We start from the raw sequence: 14,791 nt of genomic DNA on the forward strand, positions 1-14,791 counted from the left end.
TTCTTGTTAGGACTTTTTGGCAGTATGACTTAGTATTTTCTGATATGTCACTTTCATATTTACAGTAAAGGTCCCCAGACAAGACAATTATGTAATTTTCTTTTATAATGCTTTTTTAAGGGTTAAAATAAGGAAATTCTATCTGTTGCTGTTTTCACGTATTTCAGGATGAATTAAACAAAATTGTATTTATAAAATAACAGATGCTGTCACTAAAGTAAGTGTTTAATCACTCCTTTTTTAGCACTGAACTTTGATACTTAAAACTTTGTATTTATCTTGTAGATTTATGTTTTTCAATGCATGTGAAACATGATAATAGCTGTTTATGAACTGAAGCTTTGAGAGAGATTTTCCCTAATGTAGGGAAAAGTAACTTTTATCTATGTTCTTTCGCTTCTGGTCGGCCTTTTAGAGTGCAGAGAAATAATTGCAGGAGGAACCCAGGAATTTCCTGAGATTTTTGTTTGAATCGTATGGGAGCATGTATTTCAAAACAGAGAGCTTTTTAAACTGAGAGAAGGAGGGGTTAAAGTAAATTAAGATCTTACTGAAGCCTAAAATGATTTTAAGATGGAAAGTTGTCTAATTGATTTAAGTTCTTAGCCTAAAAATCCTTGAGCATGTCTGATGTAAATAGATTTATGATAAAATAGATTTCCTTTTCATTGACACATAAATTCACTCTGAGATTTTATGGATCAGGTTTCAGCCTGGAGGTTTGTTTTCCAGGGGACATACAAACTCTTCAGAAGTAGTTTTATACTGGGGACCATTTTGATAAAGATGAAAGAAGGGCCAAAGTGCAGTGTCTCAGCTTACATTCCAATAAGGATTTGATACCAGTCTCTATATATTGTCAGAAAAATCTGCTCAGTTCTTGGCCTCATTCTGCTGAATCCTGAGTGTAACTGACTGTCAAATGCTGGTGGGAGAAGAGAGTAGTTTGGAGGCATTCTATAAAACATAGTATTTTATAAGGTCAGGCTCAGGGTGGCATCAGTTTGCGTTATGTTTTATCCACTATATGTGGAAGAGGTTGTGGAGAAAGTCGTGTTTGTCTTTGGACAGTTGAATGGTCAGCCACATGGGAATATAACATGGCACCTTGGCAGTTTGTGCTGTAAAGTGCAGTTTCTTTTGTTGTAGAGCCTTGTCTGTCTTCTTCCCCCAGACTGCTCGCATATTTGGAAGTTTAATTCAAATTATTGACAGTGTGATGGCTCATATGACACACAATCTGGATGAAAACTTATTACCTTTAACGGTTGAAGGCACATCATCTGTTGCAGGTAGGATTTAGTAGAAATCTTCTCTCTGGACTGTCTGGATGTCCTAAATGCTTCTGTGCTTGCAACTTCTCCTTTGCCAACATGAAGGAGGAAATCAAAACAGATACTTTTCTCTTTTAAATGCATAACAGTATTTCAGTTGTAGAAAGCTGGCTGTGCAGTCATTCCAGAGGTAATCAGCTCTGACAGTACTTGAGATTATTTGGGGAGGGAGTTTAGAATATGAATTCCATTAAATTAATCTAGTAATACTACACTAGTAGGTAGTTGAGGAACCTAGAGCTCTTATGCAGCCCTTTGAAGCTGCAGATGTCTGGATGCTACAAAACCTTAATTTTGCAAGGTTTTTGCAAGAAACTGCAAAATAATAGGAATAGTTTTGACCTTTTAGGAGAATTTTATTTTACTGCTGTTTAGCATCCTAGCACCCAAATTGCGTCTGTGTCTTTGGATGTTACAGGTAACAAAGATAGCTTATCTGTTCTGGCATTCTGCTCTGCCTTGGTGAGACCCCTGTGAGGGGGCAAATAACCTGAGCAGTCAATGGTACCGTTAATCACTGCACATACTCACTTGGACACTGGCATTCTCAAATGGAGCAGTGCAGGTCTGAAATGCCTTCAAATGTCAGTGGAAAAGTATGTTATCAATGTGTTTTGCTTGCCTTTGCAGGCTCAGTATTTGAGCATGGGTGAAATGATCCATGGTATATTAACAGTGCATGTACCACCTTCTCTGTCATAAATGAGTCAAATATAAAGGACATTTTTTTATACTCAGGGAATTTGCAGTACTTTCTGCAAACATCTGGGGTTTTAAATTCATGTCTTCCAATGGCTATTAGGAAAGTCTGGTTAAATAATCAAGTAGGTGGTAGAGACTATTGATTTTATCATATTTTTGTTTGGGTTATCACACAGATTATGCCTTGGTCAAAATGCATCCTCAGACTCTGAATTTGTCCCACTATCGATTTCCATCTCAAGGACAGAGTTATATTTTCATTCCCAGTGAAGCTTTTAATGAAAAAGGTAAGGAAAAATTTAAAGGGAGGAGTGGAATGATGTAAACAGGATATCCAAAAATGCAATTTTTGAAATTGCTTGAAAACAGGATTTGGTTTGCTTTATTTTTCCAAGTAACCAATTTGATCACTGTTGATTGTACTAGCTCTAAAGAAGCAGCAGTTGTCTTGTCATACTAATGAATGATTAATGCGGTAGAATTTTCGTATTACTTAAACTAATCTTGAATAATACAGCTGGGCCACGGAGACTGGAGCCATTTAATTTTGGCATCTTTTTACATCAGAGGAGTCGTAATTTCATAAATTGTAATCACGTGAACTGGTGATATTTAAGAAATTCCAGGATGTCAGATCAGGTATTACTTACTTCTTCATGCAAAATCGCTCTTAAAATTTTTTATGAAATCGAACTATAAAATGACAGGTTGAAGCAACAGCAGCTACAGAAACAGAACAAAGGTGTAGACTACAGTCAAGGCAAAAAGGCAGAAGTCACAAATCCATACCTAGGCTAAAATTTTAAGTCTCAAAAGCAAGGTATAGCAAAAATCTGAAGCTTTAGTCATGACTCTAAAATAACAGTGTTTGAAGTTAATTACCTATGTTTTAATCAGGGATTGAAGGAACCTATTTACAAAAATATCTACCTACATCCTCAGATCTTTGAAAATCTGACTTTACTCAGTCACCTCTGTTAAAGGATGGTTGGTCCCAATTCGCGAAGAGCAAAGTTAGCTGCAGATAACCTATGCAGTGAGAAAGACTCTTAATAATTACTGAACAGACTACCTGATTTGGGATGATAGCTTTGTTTCTTTGCACTGGCAGGGGATGCTGGCTGGAGACTTCTTTGCAAATGCTCTGAGGCTTGAATAACTATAATTGTTAACCAGCTTGTAACGCTAAAAATAGCATGTGAGGGGACTTTTTTCCTTTCCCACTTTAAGTCCCTCACTATGCATTTTTTTTCTCTTCAGAATATTATCATGCTTGATATTTTGAAGTAATGCAGCCCATTAAATGTTTAACACTTTTTCCCACACCCACCCCCCCCCCCCCCCCCCGCTAAAGCTCACTTCTGAGTAGTTTCAGCTTTCAGGCCACACTTCTACGCTGTCCAAATGAGCGAATGTGAACCTTAAACAGTTGACACTATAAATGTTTGGAACCTGGCAAAAGAGATAGTAAAAGACATCTGCATCACTAACACTTAGAAAATACTCATGTCTCTTCACTGAGATGCTGGTGTACCCATAAATACTTGGAATGCAGGCAGTAAACGGACAGCCAAAGCGGAAAGGGGTTGCCCATGTCTGGGTTTCATAAACTGCCAGTTAAAGTAGGTGGTCGTGTAGTAACCTTGAGATTAGTGTAGCTACTATTGAGACATTGACTGGTATGTCATGTGATACTTTCTAGTGCTATGTGGGGGATTTGCAATTGCAAACAGATTATTTTAACAACTCATTTTAGAGGTACAGTTGTGCAGGGCAGGCATCCTTCTGTTTTGCTTTTGATATCTGTCCCCTGTGCTGCACTGCAAATGTTCGTACTTTTTCACTTACTTAAAGGAATAATATGCAAAGATATGAAAGTCTACAGAAATCAAGGCTCTTAATTAACACAGAGTTTCAGGTCTAGGAGAGAAAGGTTCCTTGCGTAGAACTGTTGCTCTGAGGAATAACTCCTGTTTCCTTTTCACAGCTTGGATTACCATTGTTGGCCTGCTTTACCATGAAGTGCATTATTTCTTTCATAATATTAACCCTATGGATACCAAGTAAGTATCTCAGACTTCTCATGCTGTAACAGCTTGTTTGTTACCTTAGTGATACACCTTCAAACAGTCATTACCAAATGGCATTATCAACTGTAAATAAATTACTAGCCATAATCATGATTCTGCAATATTGAGGACATGTAGAGAGAGAGATTGAAGCTTACTTTAGATATTTTATTTTATGTTGTAGTAAAATAGATCCCTGTAGTGACACATTTGTCTTTCTTTGTCTTTTCCTTCCATTCATCACATCTGGTATTAGAATTTCATAATTTTAATCTGTCTCATAAAAGGAAATTACATCTTTTCTCCTGACACACATAAAGATAGATCTTGCACTTAAAGGAAATGAGTAAGAAAACATCATGTAGCTCTTTAGATAAAATCTGAATCCTAATCCTAGAAAGCCACAAGGTAATTTTATAACAGGAGACCAGGCAATGTTTTAAAGACCTTTTGTTTTATAAGCTGTGTCAATGAAATCACTAGCAGATGAGACAAAGTGCATGCAGACCTGTATACCTCTCAGCAATACAGTTCCCCAGGGAATTTTGGAGACCATTCATGTAAATTATTATATACTTTCCTTTTAAGCTAGTATGACTTTATGGTTTTATTTGATCTTCACTGGGGTACACAGATTAGTTTACACTTCCTCTCAGGTCTTTTCCAGTCTGTGACTTTTTGCTGTGTTTGTGTCAGAGGAAGGAAAGATGCAGCATCTCAGCTGTCATTAACGTCAGGGATTGCCCTCCTTTGTTTATGTACAGTTACATGGAAGGTCATGACCGCAGGAACTCACTTGTGAACTTTAGGGTAAGGTAAAGAATCCTGGTTTATGACCAGATTGATCACATGAGGTAATCACACAGCTATTACTGAATGGCATTTTTTAAATCAAGTAGGCAGCTGTTTGGTTGTTTACCCTGGTCTCTCAAAAATAAGCTCCTAGCAGGTGGATGTAAAGGAACCTTTACGTTAGTGTGCAATATTTCTTACTGACATGAAGAAATGGAGGCAATAATTTATGGTAGCTTAAGTTTTTCAGGCAGGAGGATTCATGTAATTTATGAAGATAATAAGCTATAATCTCAGCTTCTCAGAGAAAAAGAAATGATATGGTCTTGAGTTAGGTCTAAGTTTAGCAAACATAGTATGATTAAAGATGCTGCATGTCAAACCGCTGTATTCTAGTGCATTGTCAGAGTCTAAATCTCCTGGGGCTCTGATATAGCAAAACATAACAGTTACATCATCTTTGAGTATATTCTCTGAATTTTGTGGTATAGAACAGCCTGGAGACCTATTCCCGTTCCACTGAGTTGTATGTATTTTTTAACACTCATTTTTGAGAAGGAAGGATCTGGCCCTGCTGCAATGTTAAAGAGAAACGCAAAGACACTGGAGAAGAAACATCTTCTAGGTTTTGATAATTAATCCAAACTACTTGAACTGTTTGCAGTAGGTAATGCACTACAGAATCATGTCTATAAAATTTTACACGTGGATCTGTCCAAAACAACATCTAAACCACTAGTAATACGGGGAATGCTAGCTTAGCGATTTCCCTCTGTAGAATCAAACCCCAGGTATTAAAGTTTTAAAAGTGAGTCTGCACTTCTCTTCTGGATGGTTTTCTTTTTTGTGCTGTACTATTATAACTTTTTGTCTTACATTTCAGTAGAGTAACGTTTTTCCAGAGTAGTTTGTTTTAAAGACTTTATGTTTCTTCTAGCACTGGGCTACTTGAACACCTGTAATTTGAAGCCTGTCTACTTTCTTCTTAAGGGCAATTTTTTTTTTCTTTTGTGGTGGAAAGCTAAAACCAGAACTCGGAGCGTTTGTGCTGTTCAGGCAGATGACTTCTATTTTCAGACTACATAAATAGCAGTTTCTAAGAGGAGTCGGTTTTGATTCTTTACCAAAAAAGAATCAAAACAAAAAAAGGCTTTGAGCCCTGTTCTGTTTCCAGTCATATACAGTTTGTGTAGCTCTGTCGGAATCCCAATGAAGGTATTCAGATGATGGACTCACTATCATCTAAATTCCAGGGCCACGGTGAAGAAAGACCTGCATATACAAGCACGAAACATAAACATTTTTTCTTGCTTGTGTTGAAGTTTTTTCACACTTCAAAATTCATCTAGCTCTCTAAAGTTAAAACGGCAGATAATGGGTGTAGAAGAAATGCCCACCCTGTTAATCTGTGTAGGGGAAATCTCACAATGTTGCATAGTGGTCTTAACATTACTAGTCCTTCTCTAAACTTAGACTTTTCATATCAGTGTAGCAAATTCTGCCTTCAGATGAACATGCTGGTTACTGGGAGCAGAAGTAATCTCTGATACTGATGTTTTTCTGTGGTCAGAACTAAGGACTGGTGCTTGGGGTTGTGCTAAATTAGTTCTGTTTCATTTGACCTTGCTGATGAACTGAATGAATTTATTTTAATATCTGACATGATATTTTTTTTTTCTGGGGAAAAAAGAAAAGAAAACATTGCAAACAAGTGGCAGATATAAATAAGGTATTTTTAAATGTGCTTTGCAAACTGGCTCTTTCCAGTGGTGTGCTGTTTGGAAACCCACGGTGATGGTTAATTTGCTGTGGCTCATATTTCTCATAGTAAATACCATTCACCATTCATACTGAAGAGTTAGATGACAGAGGCCATTTTACTCCTGCACAATTTGTTACTGACAGCCTAAAAAATTTTGCCCTACAACCAGATGGATCTTAGTTACTTCTAAATGTGTGAAAATGCCAAAGTCATAACTTCTGTCTGAAAGCAGAAATGAAAGGGTTCTTACGTACTGCAAAATTACTTCAGCCTAGAAAAAAAACTTACCTGGACTAATTAGATGATTAGTCAGATTCGGCTGTTTTTATTGTGACCTGACTTACTAACAAACCTAACTGGACATAATCAATTTTTCAAAGTAAAGCTATAAATTACTTTTAAATATATTAATCTGTGTACATTTATTTGCATTATATATAATGTGTTTTACACACTCACATGTATGTGTAATTAGCCTGAAACCCCCAGAAGTTTTCTCCTCACTTAGATTGCTTTGCTTAGGTTATTTTTAGATACTTGTAGGATTCTAATTATCTAAAGCACTTTCAGAAACCTTTACAGAAGAGGAGCATAATGAAGTAGTACTTATGATACCAAGTCTCCTAATGCCTAAAGCTGTTCTCTGTACTTTTTAGCTGTTGTTTCTAGTCCTGTAGGATCCTGAGCACCAGATCTTGCTCCCCTATAGAAATTCATTGTCTTGAATGGAAAAAGGAGGTTCTGTGCTCCTGTTGTGGGTGTTGTGGATGAACTAAAAAAAATTTATTGTTCTGCTTCCTTAATATGTTTGTTTCTTTCCAAGGATTGCTGAAGCTGCCGCCTACAAAGGTTGTATGATCTCAGCAACCAGTTATCTCATCTCTATCAGAGTGGAACCTCCACCCAAGTTGTCCCACAATCTGTCAGGATCTCCTCTTATTACCATCCATCTGACCCACAAATTGGTAAGTGAAATGGAAACTACCTGTTTAGGTTATTGTCAAAGCTGTTCAAAACTTCAGTATCTGTCATGACTTTTTTGTATTTCTCTTGTAATTTTTATGGGCGTTTTTAGTAGCAATTCAGATGGCATTTGTGACTACAATATTATGTTTTTCCAGCCATTACATTTCAATGACTTCTGTTTCCATCAGTGCAAAAGGCTGATTAGTGTACATGTTGAAAAAAAAGATGATGTGACAAGTAGAGCTTTAGGCCTTTCTGTATGCATTGCTCTGTGGATGTGTTTGTCCAATCTACAACAGGATGGTATGAATTACCGCTTTCTCGTTAGAGCTGTTAAAACCAAGAATGCACTTATGGTTTTTGCTTTTGGTCTTAATCCACACTGAGACAACTGAGGTGTTCTGAATGTTCTCATGAATAAACCTACAGAAGGAACTCCTTCAAGGGCAGAGACAGGTATGATGAGCACGGTATCTCGTGGAATAGGAGAGAGGCAGGTTTAAATCCCTGTTCAGGTGTGAACTGCCCTTTCTAGAGAGCAGAGCATTCTGAATCTGAGAAACAAGAGACAAGAAATGTGAGGATCTGAGAAAACTCGGAGACAAGTTATATTCAAACTGATCATTTTTGGTAAGACATTTCAGTTTCACTAATTAGCATATTCCAGCCAGAAACTGGAAAAAGAGCTGGTTTTGTTTGCCCTTGGAGAATAAGATACCTCTTTTTCTTGTCAGTGAAATGTAGAATAGTTGAGTTAAAACTATGAGGTGCTGGCATGAGACGTGTAGCATCTATAACCTACTTAGTGTTGAATGGAAAAGAAAGATCTCAGTTACTAGAAAACATCTCTTTTATGTTCTTCTGAATATTTTATCATGTTTTTTTCAATGGCTGTTTTCAAGCCAATTTATCTTCTTCCTGTTGGGCTACGGATAAAGATGGAGTAGGCTGCAGAAAACAGATATATGACCCTAAGGCATAGAGATGAATAGTGTGTTGCTGACAGCTTTTCAAACTAAGGACTGTCTTCAGTGTCCCTAGGGGCCTTTTGGAGGCGGGCACTTGCAAAGTGAAGACTGTATTTTGTGTAGGTCATTTATAAAATGTACTTTGCTTTATTTATGCAGGTACCTTCTCATGATTTACTGTGATAATTTACTAGCAGGCTGTTAAACCAGTTGGTTTTTATCTTTATGCCTGTTGACTTTCACTGTGAAGATCACTAGGATCTTGGTATACAGTTAAAAATTTTGCATTTATCATCGCTTTCTCTGGTTTAGTCAGCAGAATCCATGAGAATGTGGTATGAACATGTCTGTCTAATGTATCCTGTGTGTAATGGATACAGGTTGATTGGGAGTTTCATACTCCGCCTAGAGCAGTATGTGCTTTGTATTGTGCATCAGAGGAGTGGCTGTTGTCTCTTACAGACCTATTACTGCTGATTGGCAATGCATTCACAGGCAGCCATCTATTATCTACCACAGTATTTATACAGCTACTTCCATTCTGGGGAATGTTCAGGTCTGATCATAAGAACACCTCTTCAGGTGTGACTTGATTTTGGTTTGTGGTGGGGTTTTTTTGTGTGTCTGTGTTTGGGGGTTTTTTTGTTTGTTTTCTGAGTTTTATTTCATTTTTTAAAAGCATTGCGGGAAATGGGGAAACTTACCCCGTTGTGTTAACAGCACTGAAAAAGTAGCTCAGTGCTGTCTGAAATCAGTCCGTAAATACATGTCAGTGCATTTGCGTTTAAAGTTCTCCTAATTTATAATGGAAGGGGTGAAGTATTTCTAAATGTGTAGTGAGCATGATCTTAAACTCTGTTCAATAAACTATGTTGGGATAATTGTGCTAGATTTTGCTCTTAGGCATACAACCCTGAAAGGAGATGGATAAAGCACAAAAGGTGCATCCCTCTGAAAGGCAGGGAACCCTTCATCTGCTTACCTATTCCCTCAAGTAATAATCTGCTGCTGGCTTTTACATTTTATTAACTGGTACCATTCTGTTACTTTGACAAGAAGTTTAAGAGGTGCAGTGACATTTTTGCTTCACAAGTACTGTTAGAAAATTCATAATCTCATTGTGTTTTTTACCCCTGAACAGTTTGTGGACTTGAATTAGAAACAGCTCCAGTGGTGGACTAAACATCCATTTCTCCAGTGTTTTTCAAATCAAAATTAAATGCAACTGTGTGGGATATTTTCTATGCCTGTTCCAGAACCTGATTTCAGTGTTATCTGATGGTGAAACACTTTGTGTATCTCCTAGCTTGGTTTCTAAAATTCCTTTTAAAATTTCAAATTAGATGTAAAAAAATCCAAATGCTAAAACACTTTCAAATACCAAAACATTCTGAAATCATCAGATGTGTGAAACAGAAAATCTGCTTTGACCTCATAAAATATTTTATTTAATTTATTTGCCATATTTCATTTATATTGTTTTCCCAGTGGAAGAGTATAATCTAGTGTCAGAATAGGTGTTTAAAAGGAGAACTTGGCAAAAAAGTTTGTAAAGAGAATTAATAAAGCTATAGTATGAGATCTGGGCAATGGGAATACATCTAGTTATCTGCTCTGCCTTTCTTGTGGTTTTTTTTTTTTTGCTGATGGTGTGACTTTGCTAAAAAAAAAACCTATTAGTGAGCAACAGAACCAACCCAAATGCCTCTGGCTATCTTGTATATGGATTCCAAATTCTGTGAGTATTCTTTAGAAACAAAGATATAGTGTAGGTAGAAATAAACTGAATTTTTGTCTGTGAGGAAGATGTGCAGTGAGGAGTTGTGAGTAGAATGTGTGCAGCTCTGCTGAAGTGGTAAATGCATTGAACTTGATAGGAAGACTGCTTGTCTCTGACACCTATTGCTTTGGGAATATAATTTCTCTTCTGGCTTTTAATTAGTAGGTATGTTTAATATCAGGGAATGGATGAATAGATTATACCTTCCAGTTGTTATACATAAGTATGTCAACGGTGGGCCAAATGTGTTCTCTTTAACTTTGCTGTGTCTCCAGTGAATTCCATGGAATAGTTTAAAAATATGTAGATTTAGACAATTGTAAATCTACTTAAGTAAATTACTTAAACAAATTTACAGAAGTTAGTTCAAGCAGCTCAGGAAATGACTACATGTCTCTGAAAGCTTTCATATGATAGCAGCACGGGTCCTTTCTATCATACTGCATATTATTTTACTGTCTGAAGCGGTTTCATTCAGTTGAGTATGATTACTTATGAAATAGAAGTAGAATTTAATATGTAAAAGAAATTCTGGCTGCAAGATCACTATGTTCAAGTACGTACTTTAAAGTGTAACAGTCAAGCTATTTATGTAAGTTTATGACTGAATATAATAATTAAACCAAGAGCATAAAATCTGGCTTAGAAACCTGTTTCATCCATTAAAATACTGCTTGCTTACTTGCTTGTAATAATGGAAGAAGCATTTGAAGTGGATACCAGTCCCATAGTTGCCAGTTTGTTCCACGTAATGTTCTCAGTTTAAGAGGGAAGTGTAATAAGAAAAAGTAAAAAATAAGTCCAAACAAATAGTTTTTCTCTATTAAAATTTAAGTTTGAGTCTGACTTTTTTTCGGCTGATCTGTGGAGTCTACTGGATTTTACAAGTATAAAAATAAGAGGAGTGAAAGAATATTGTTTCTTGTACTGATTGTAGTGGTGCTTGGCCCAGCTCAATTAAATTTTATATCTTTTTCTTCTACTGTGTCTAGTAGGAAAAGTGTCAATCATTGAGCAACAGAAAACAAAAGGAAGAAAATAAAACGTCTTGTTTAGGAAATAGGTACAAAGAAAATGTCTGTGAACTGAATATCACCTCTTGAATCAAAACTTCACAGAGCATTTATCATTCTACAGCCTATCTCACTGTTAAATCTCCTCTCGAGCAATGATTCTCTGGGTTTGTATGAAACTGTCTGTGTTTCTTATCAGCTTTTAGGACCTCGTCAGATGATCAAATTTCTGTTTCTCATTGAAACATGAGGCAATACAAACTGATGCTAATATCTACTCAATTAGGTAAGGATGCAGGGCATATTTGTAAATGACACGTTAATGCTTCCTTTTCTAGAGAGCACCATAGGGCAGTGGGCAGGGTGCACAGCCTGAGGGGGAGGCTAAACTGGTGCTGTGGGTCACAGGAGCTGAGAAGTTAATACATAGGCTGTTCACTTCAGGGATATGAGGACTAGGGAGGCTAGACCACAGACTCACCTCCATCAGAGAGGACATTTAAAAGAGGACATCAGTAATTACAGCAGTTAGCCCATGATGTTCAGGCTAACAGCTGGATTCTCATGGAACCAGTATTGCTGCTTGACATGCTTTCTATCAACAGAGCAGGCAGAAAATTTTCTGGTCAAGCTTCCATTAGTGGAAAATGGTTTTCTGACTTAAAATAGAAGTTCTCATGGATCAGGATGAATGTCATCCCATTTTTTTCACAGGATAAAAATATTACTTATTTAATTCTTCTTATGAAGTAAAGACTCCCTACAGATAAGATAGATATGTACATTTTACTACTTGTAGTGTTATTTTTGCTTTAATTGTCACTATTCTAACAAGTTTGTTTTGTTGCACAGTCCTCCAAACCAATTATTCTGTTATTCTTCCCTTTTCTTTTGTCTTATGAAAATATTAATAGCTTTAGAAAGACTGTTTTGCAAGAAGACTTCATCAGGGATTTAAAATTAATTTATTTGGATCAGAATATAAAGTGAATAAGTGTTTTATTCTTTCTACCATTCTGAATAATGCTCGGTCCACTCTTCCTGTCCACCATGTCAATACAATACAATACAATACACAATGACATAGCTAGGGCTGAAAAGCAGTTCCTGTTTCCATTCTCTGTAGATACAAGATAGCTTTTCCTGTGATAACTGGGGATCATTGAGGGCCTTTTTGCTTGAGACTTCTTACATATTGAATTACATTCATGGATCTTTTCAATGACCGTCCCTTCCTTCCCACTGCTTATGGTACAAGATGAAGATGAGAGAGAACCAAGTAGTACTTTGTGACACTCTAGACTCAGCTCTATCGTTGTAATTCTGCTAAGCTGTTTTATTAATAGTCAAATTTTCAATATCATTAAATATTTGATTCTGTTGATTCAGTGTTTGTCACAATAGTCATGCCAGTCAACATACACCCATGCAAATAATGGGAAGAGCTTGCTTAGTATGTACATATTGTTTTCTTTCTATAGCTGACCTGGAATACAGCGAGGCAAAGGTTGAAACGCAAGATGATTATGTTCTTTGACAGCTAGTATTGCCTGTAATTGCAGTATATTGAGTGTGAACATGTGTTTTCCTCTAAACTTACCAGCTCCTTGATGTACCTGCTGACCGTAGTATGTGGTAGTCTCTGTAGTTCTAGAAACTGGAACACTTCTGGCCCATCAAGAAAAATTGGAGTAATAATAAGGTAAATAGCGAGAGGATCAACAGTGGTAAGCATTGGTCATGTCTAGCAAATGTGTGTTATGGTGGAAAATGTGGCTGCATGGTACTTAAGGGAGCCCTTGGTGAACTTAAACTGAAAGAAATAGCTATGTTCCTACTGGGTAGCTACTCACATCAAACTCACTGTTACAGCGTGGCACATGCATTGGTGATTTTAACAGCAAGTCCAAAGACCAAAACAGTAAAGATACAGTTAAGCTAGATCCATGCTCCTTAGTGGAGCTACCCTGAGGCATATAATTTTGGCTTTAGTATTGAATGGACATAAAGAATTTGAATGTGGGCTTGTATTAAGTGTTAAACTTTGCAAATTGTCCAGGATTTCTTCGGAAAAGCTTTAGATTATATTCCTAACATCCTGGTCAAAGATGATCGACAAAACTTCAGATGATGGACATACAGTGTCTTCAGAAAGACATCATTCTTCATAACTGTAAAGATGACAAGTTAAATTAAAGATGCATTTTTTTAATTATTTCTTTTACATAGGTTGCAGTATTTGTTCTAATATAAATATTACATTTATCAGCAAAATTTTGCCTAAGCCCTCTAAGGGACAAAACTTGATATGTTACCATAGTCAGTTGTTAGTCAGGAACATTTCAGTGAAAGGCAGACTTTTTTTGCCTGATTTTAAAAATGATGATGCTCTGCTCTTCAGCAACTTACTGTCTCCAGCAAAAAAGATAACAGGAATCAACTAACACCTTTGGTGTGTATGGGATGGTGTGAAGACTGATAGTAGTTTGCAGCTGGAGAAGACTTAATCTTGAGCTGTCCAGATGTTTTGCAGTGGAGCAACAGTACTTTTTGTAAAATGATTATCCTACAAAAAAATCTGTTTCTAGCAAGATGTTTTTCCCAGCAGGAGCAACTAGAGAAGAACTAACATTTCATTTATGTGATCCAAGAAATTACAGCACAGGGTAGAAATTTAGACTAGATGAATGTCAAGGCTGAAATGCATACACAACATGCTCTGGCAAGTGTCAGAAGGGGTAACAGAGGTAGAAATGGTGCAAAATTGCACCAACATTTTGGGGAATCCATAGGGCTATGTACCGTAGACCTTGATCTTTGTCAACACTGAAGTCACTTTTTGACACTGTCTTGGGGACAAAGTAAGTAGCTATAAATTCTTGTCTTTCCTGACAAGGAAGCTGACCATCTTTCAGCACCTTAGAAATACCAGCTTGGTATAATCCAGGCATGTTTGGTGCAGAGAGGGTAAAGGACAGACTGAGGTCATGAGACAAAAGGGGGAATATTCCTACCCTGGGTAATGCACCAGAGCACACTGTGCTTCTCACTGCCTTGTTGATCCCTTGACTGATACCATAGAGAAAATTGCCTTATGCTGGAAGCAAAATTTTTGTACTCGATTCAACCACATTGAGGCTTCTGTAGTTTTTTCCAGGGCTTTATTTTCCCTTTCTTTTTTGCAGAAGTGCCATGTGTGCAGCTGCAGTTTTGGAGAATTATAAAGTCTTGGCTGTTAGAGGGCCTCACTTGAAGATTAGATACAAACTGGGAAATCTTAATGTAGCTGTTTTTTCCTCCAAATCATAGAATCATAGTTTTTAGATTATATATATATATATGTGTGTGTGTGTGTGTGTGTATGTATGTATCTGTATAAATATGTCTCTAATACAGTTAATGCAA

General features: G+C 36.8%; 1 protein-coding gene across 3 annotated transcripts in view; it reads left to right on the top strand.

Moving 5' to 3' along the window:
- ADGRD1 (adhesion G protein-coupled receptor D1) overlaps positions 1-14,791 on the top strand; it is a 161,129-nt gene that overhangs the window by 27,668 nt on the left and 118,670 nt on the right. For all 3 annotated transcript variants that reach the window (XM_027814060.2, XM_027814059.2, XM_005445203.4), the window contains 4 exons: positions 1,175-1,292; positions 2,213-2,323; positions 4,024-4,099; positions 7,483-7,624. In XM_027814060.2, the coding sequence (XP_027669861.2) occupies positions 1,175-1,292; positions 2,213-2,323; positions 4,024-4,099; positions 7,483-7,624 (447 nt within the window). The remainder of the gene's footprint in view (positions 1-1,174; positions 1,293-2,212; positions 2,324-4,023; positions 4,100-7,482; positions 7,625-14,791) is intronic.

The sequence above is a fragment of the Falco cherrug genome, chromosome 1 (genome assembly GCF_023634085.1).
Source record: "Falco cherrug isolate bFalChe1 chromosome 1, bFalChe1.pri, whole genome shotgun sequence".
NCBI classification, from domain to species: Eukaryota; Metazoa; Chordata; class Aves; order Falconiformes; family Falconidae; genus Falco; species Falco cherrug.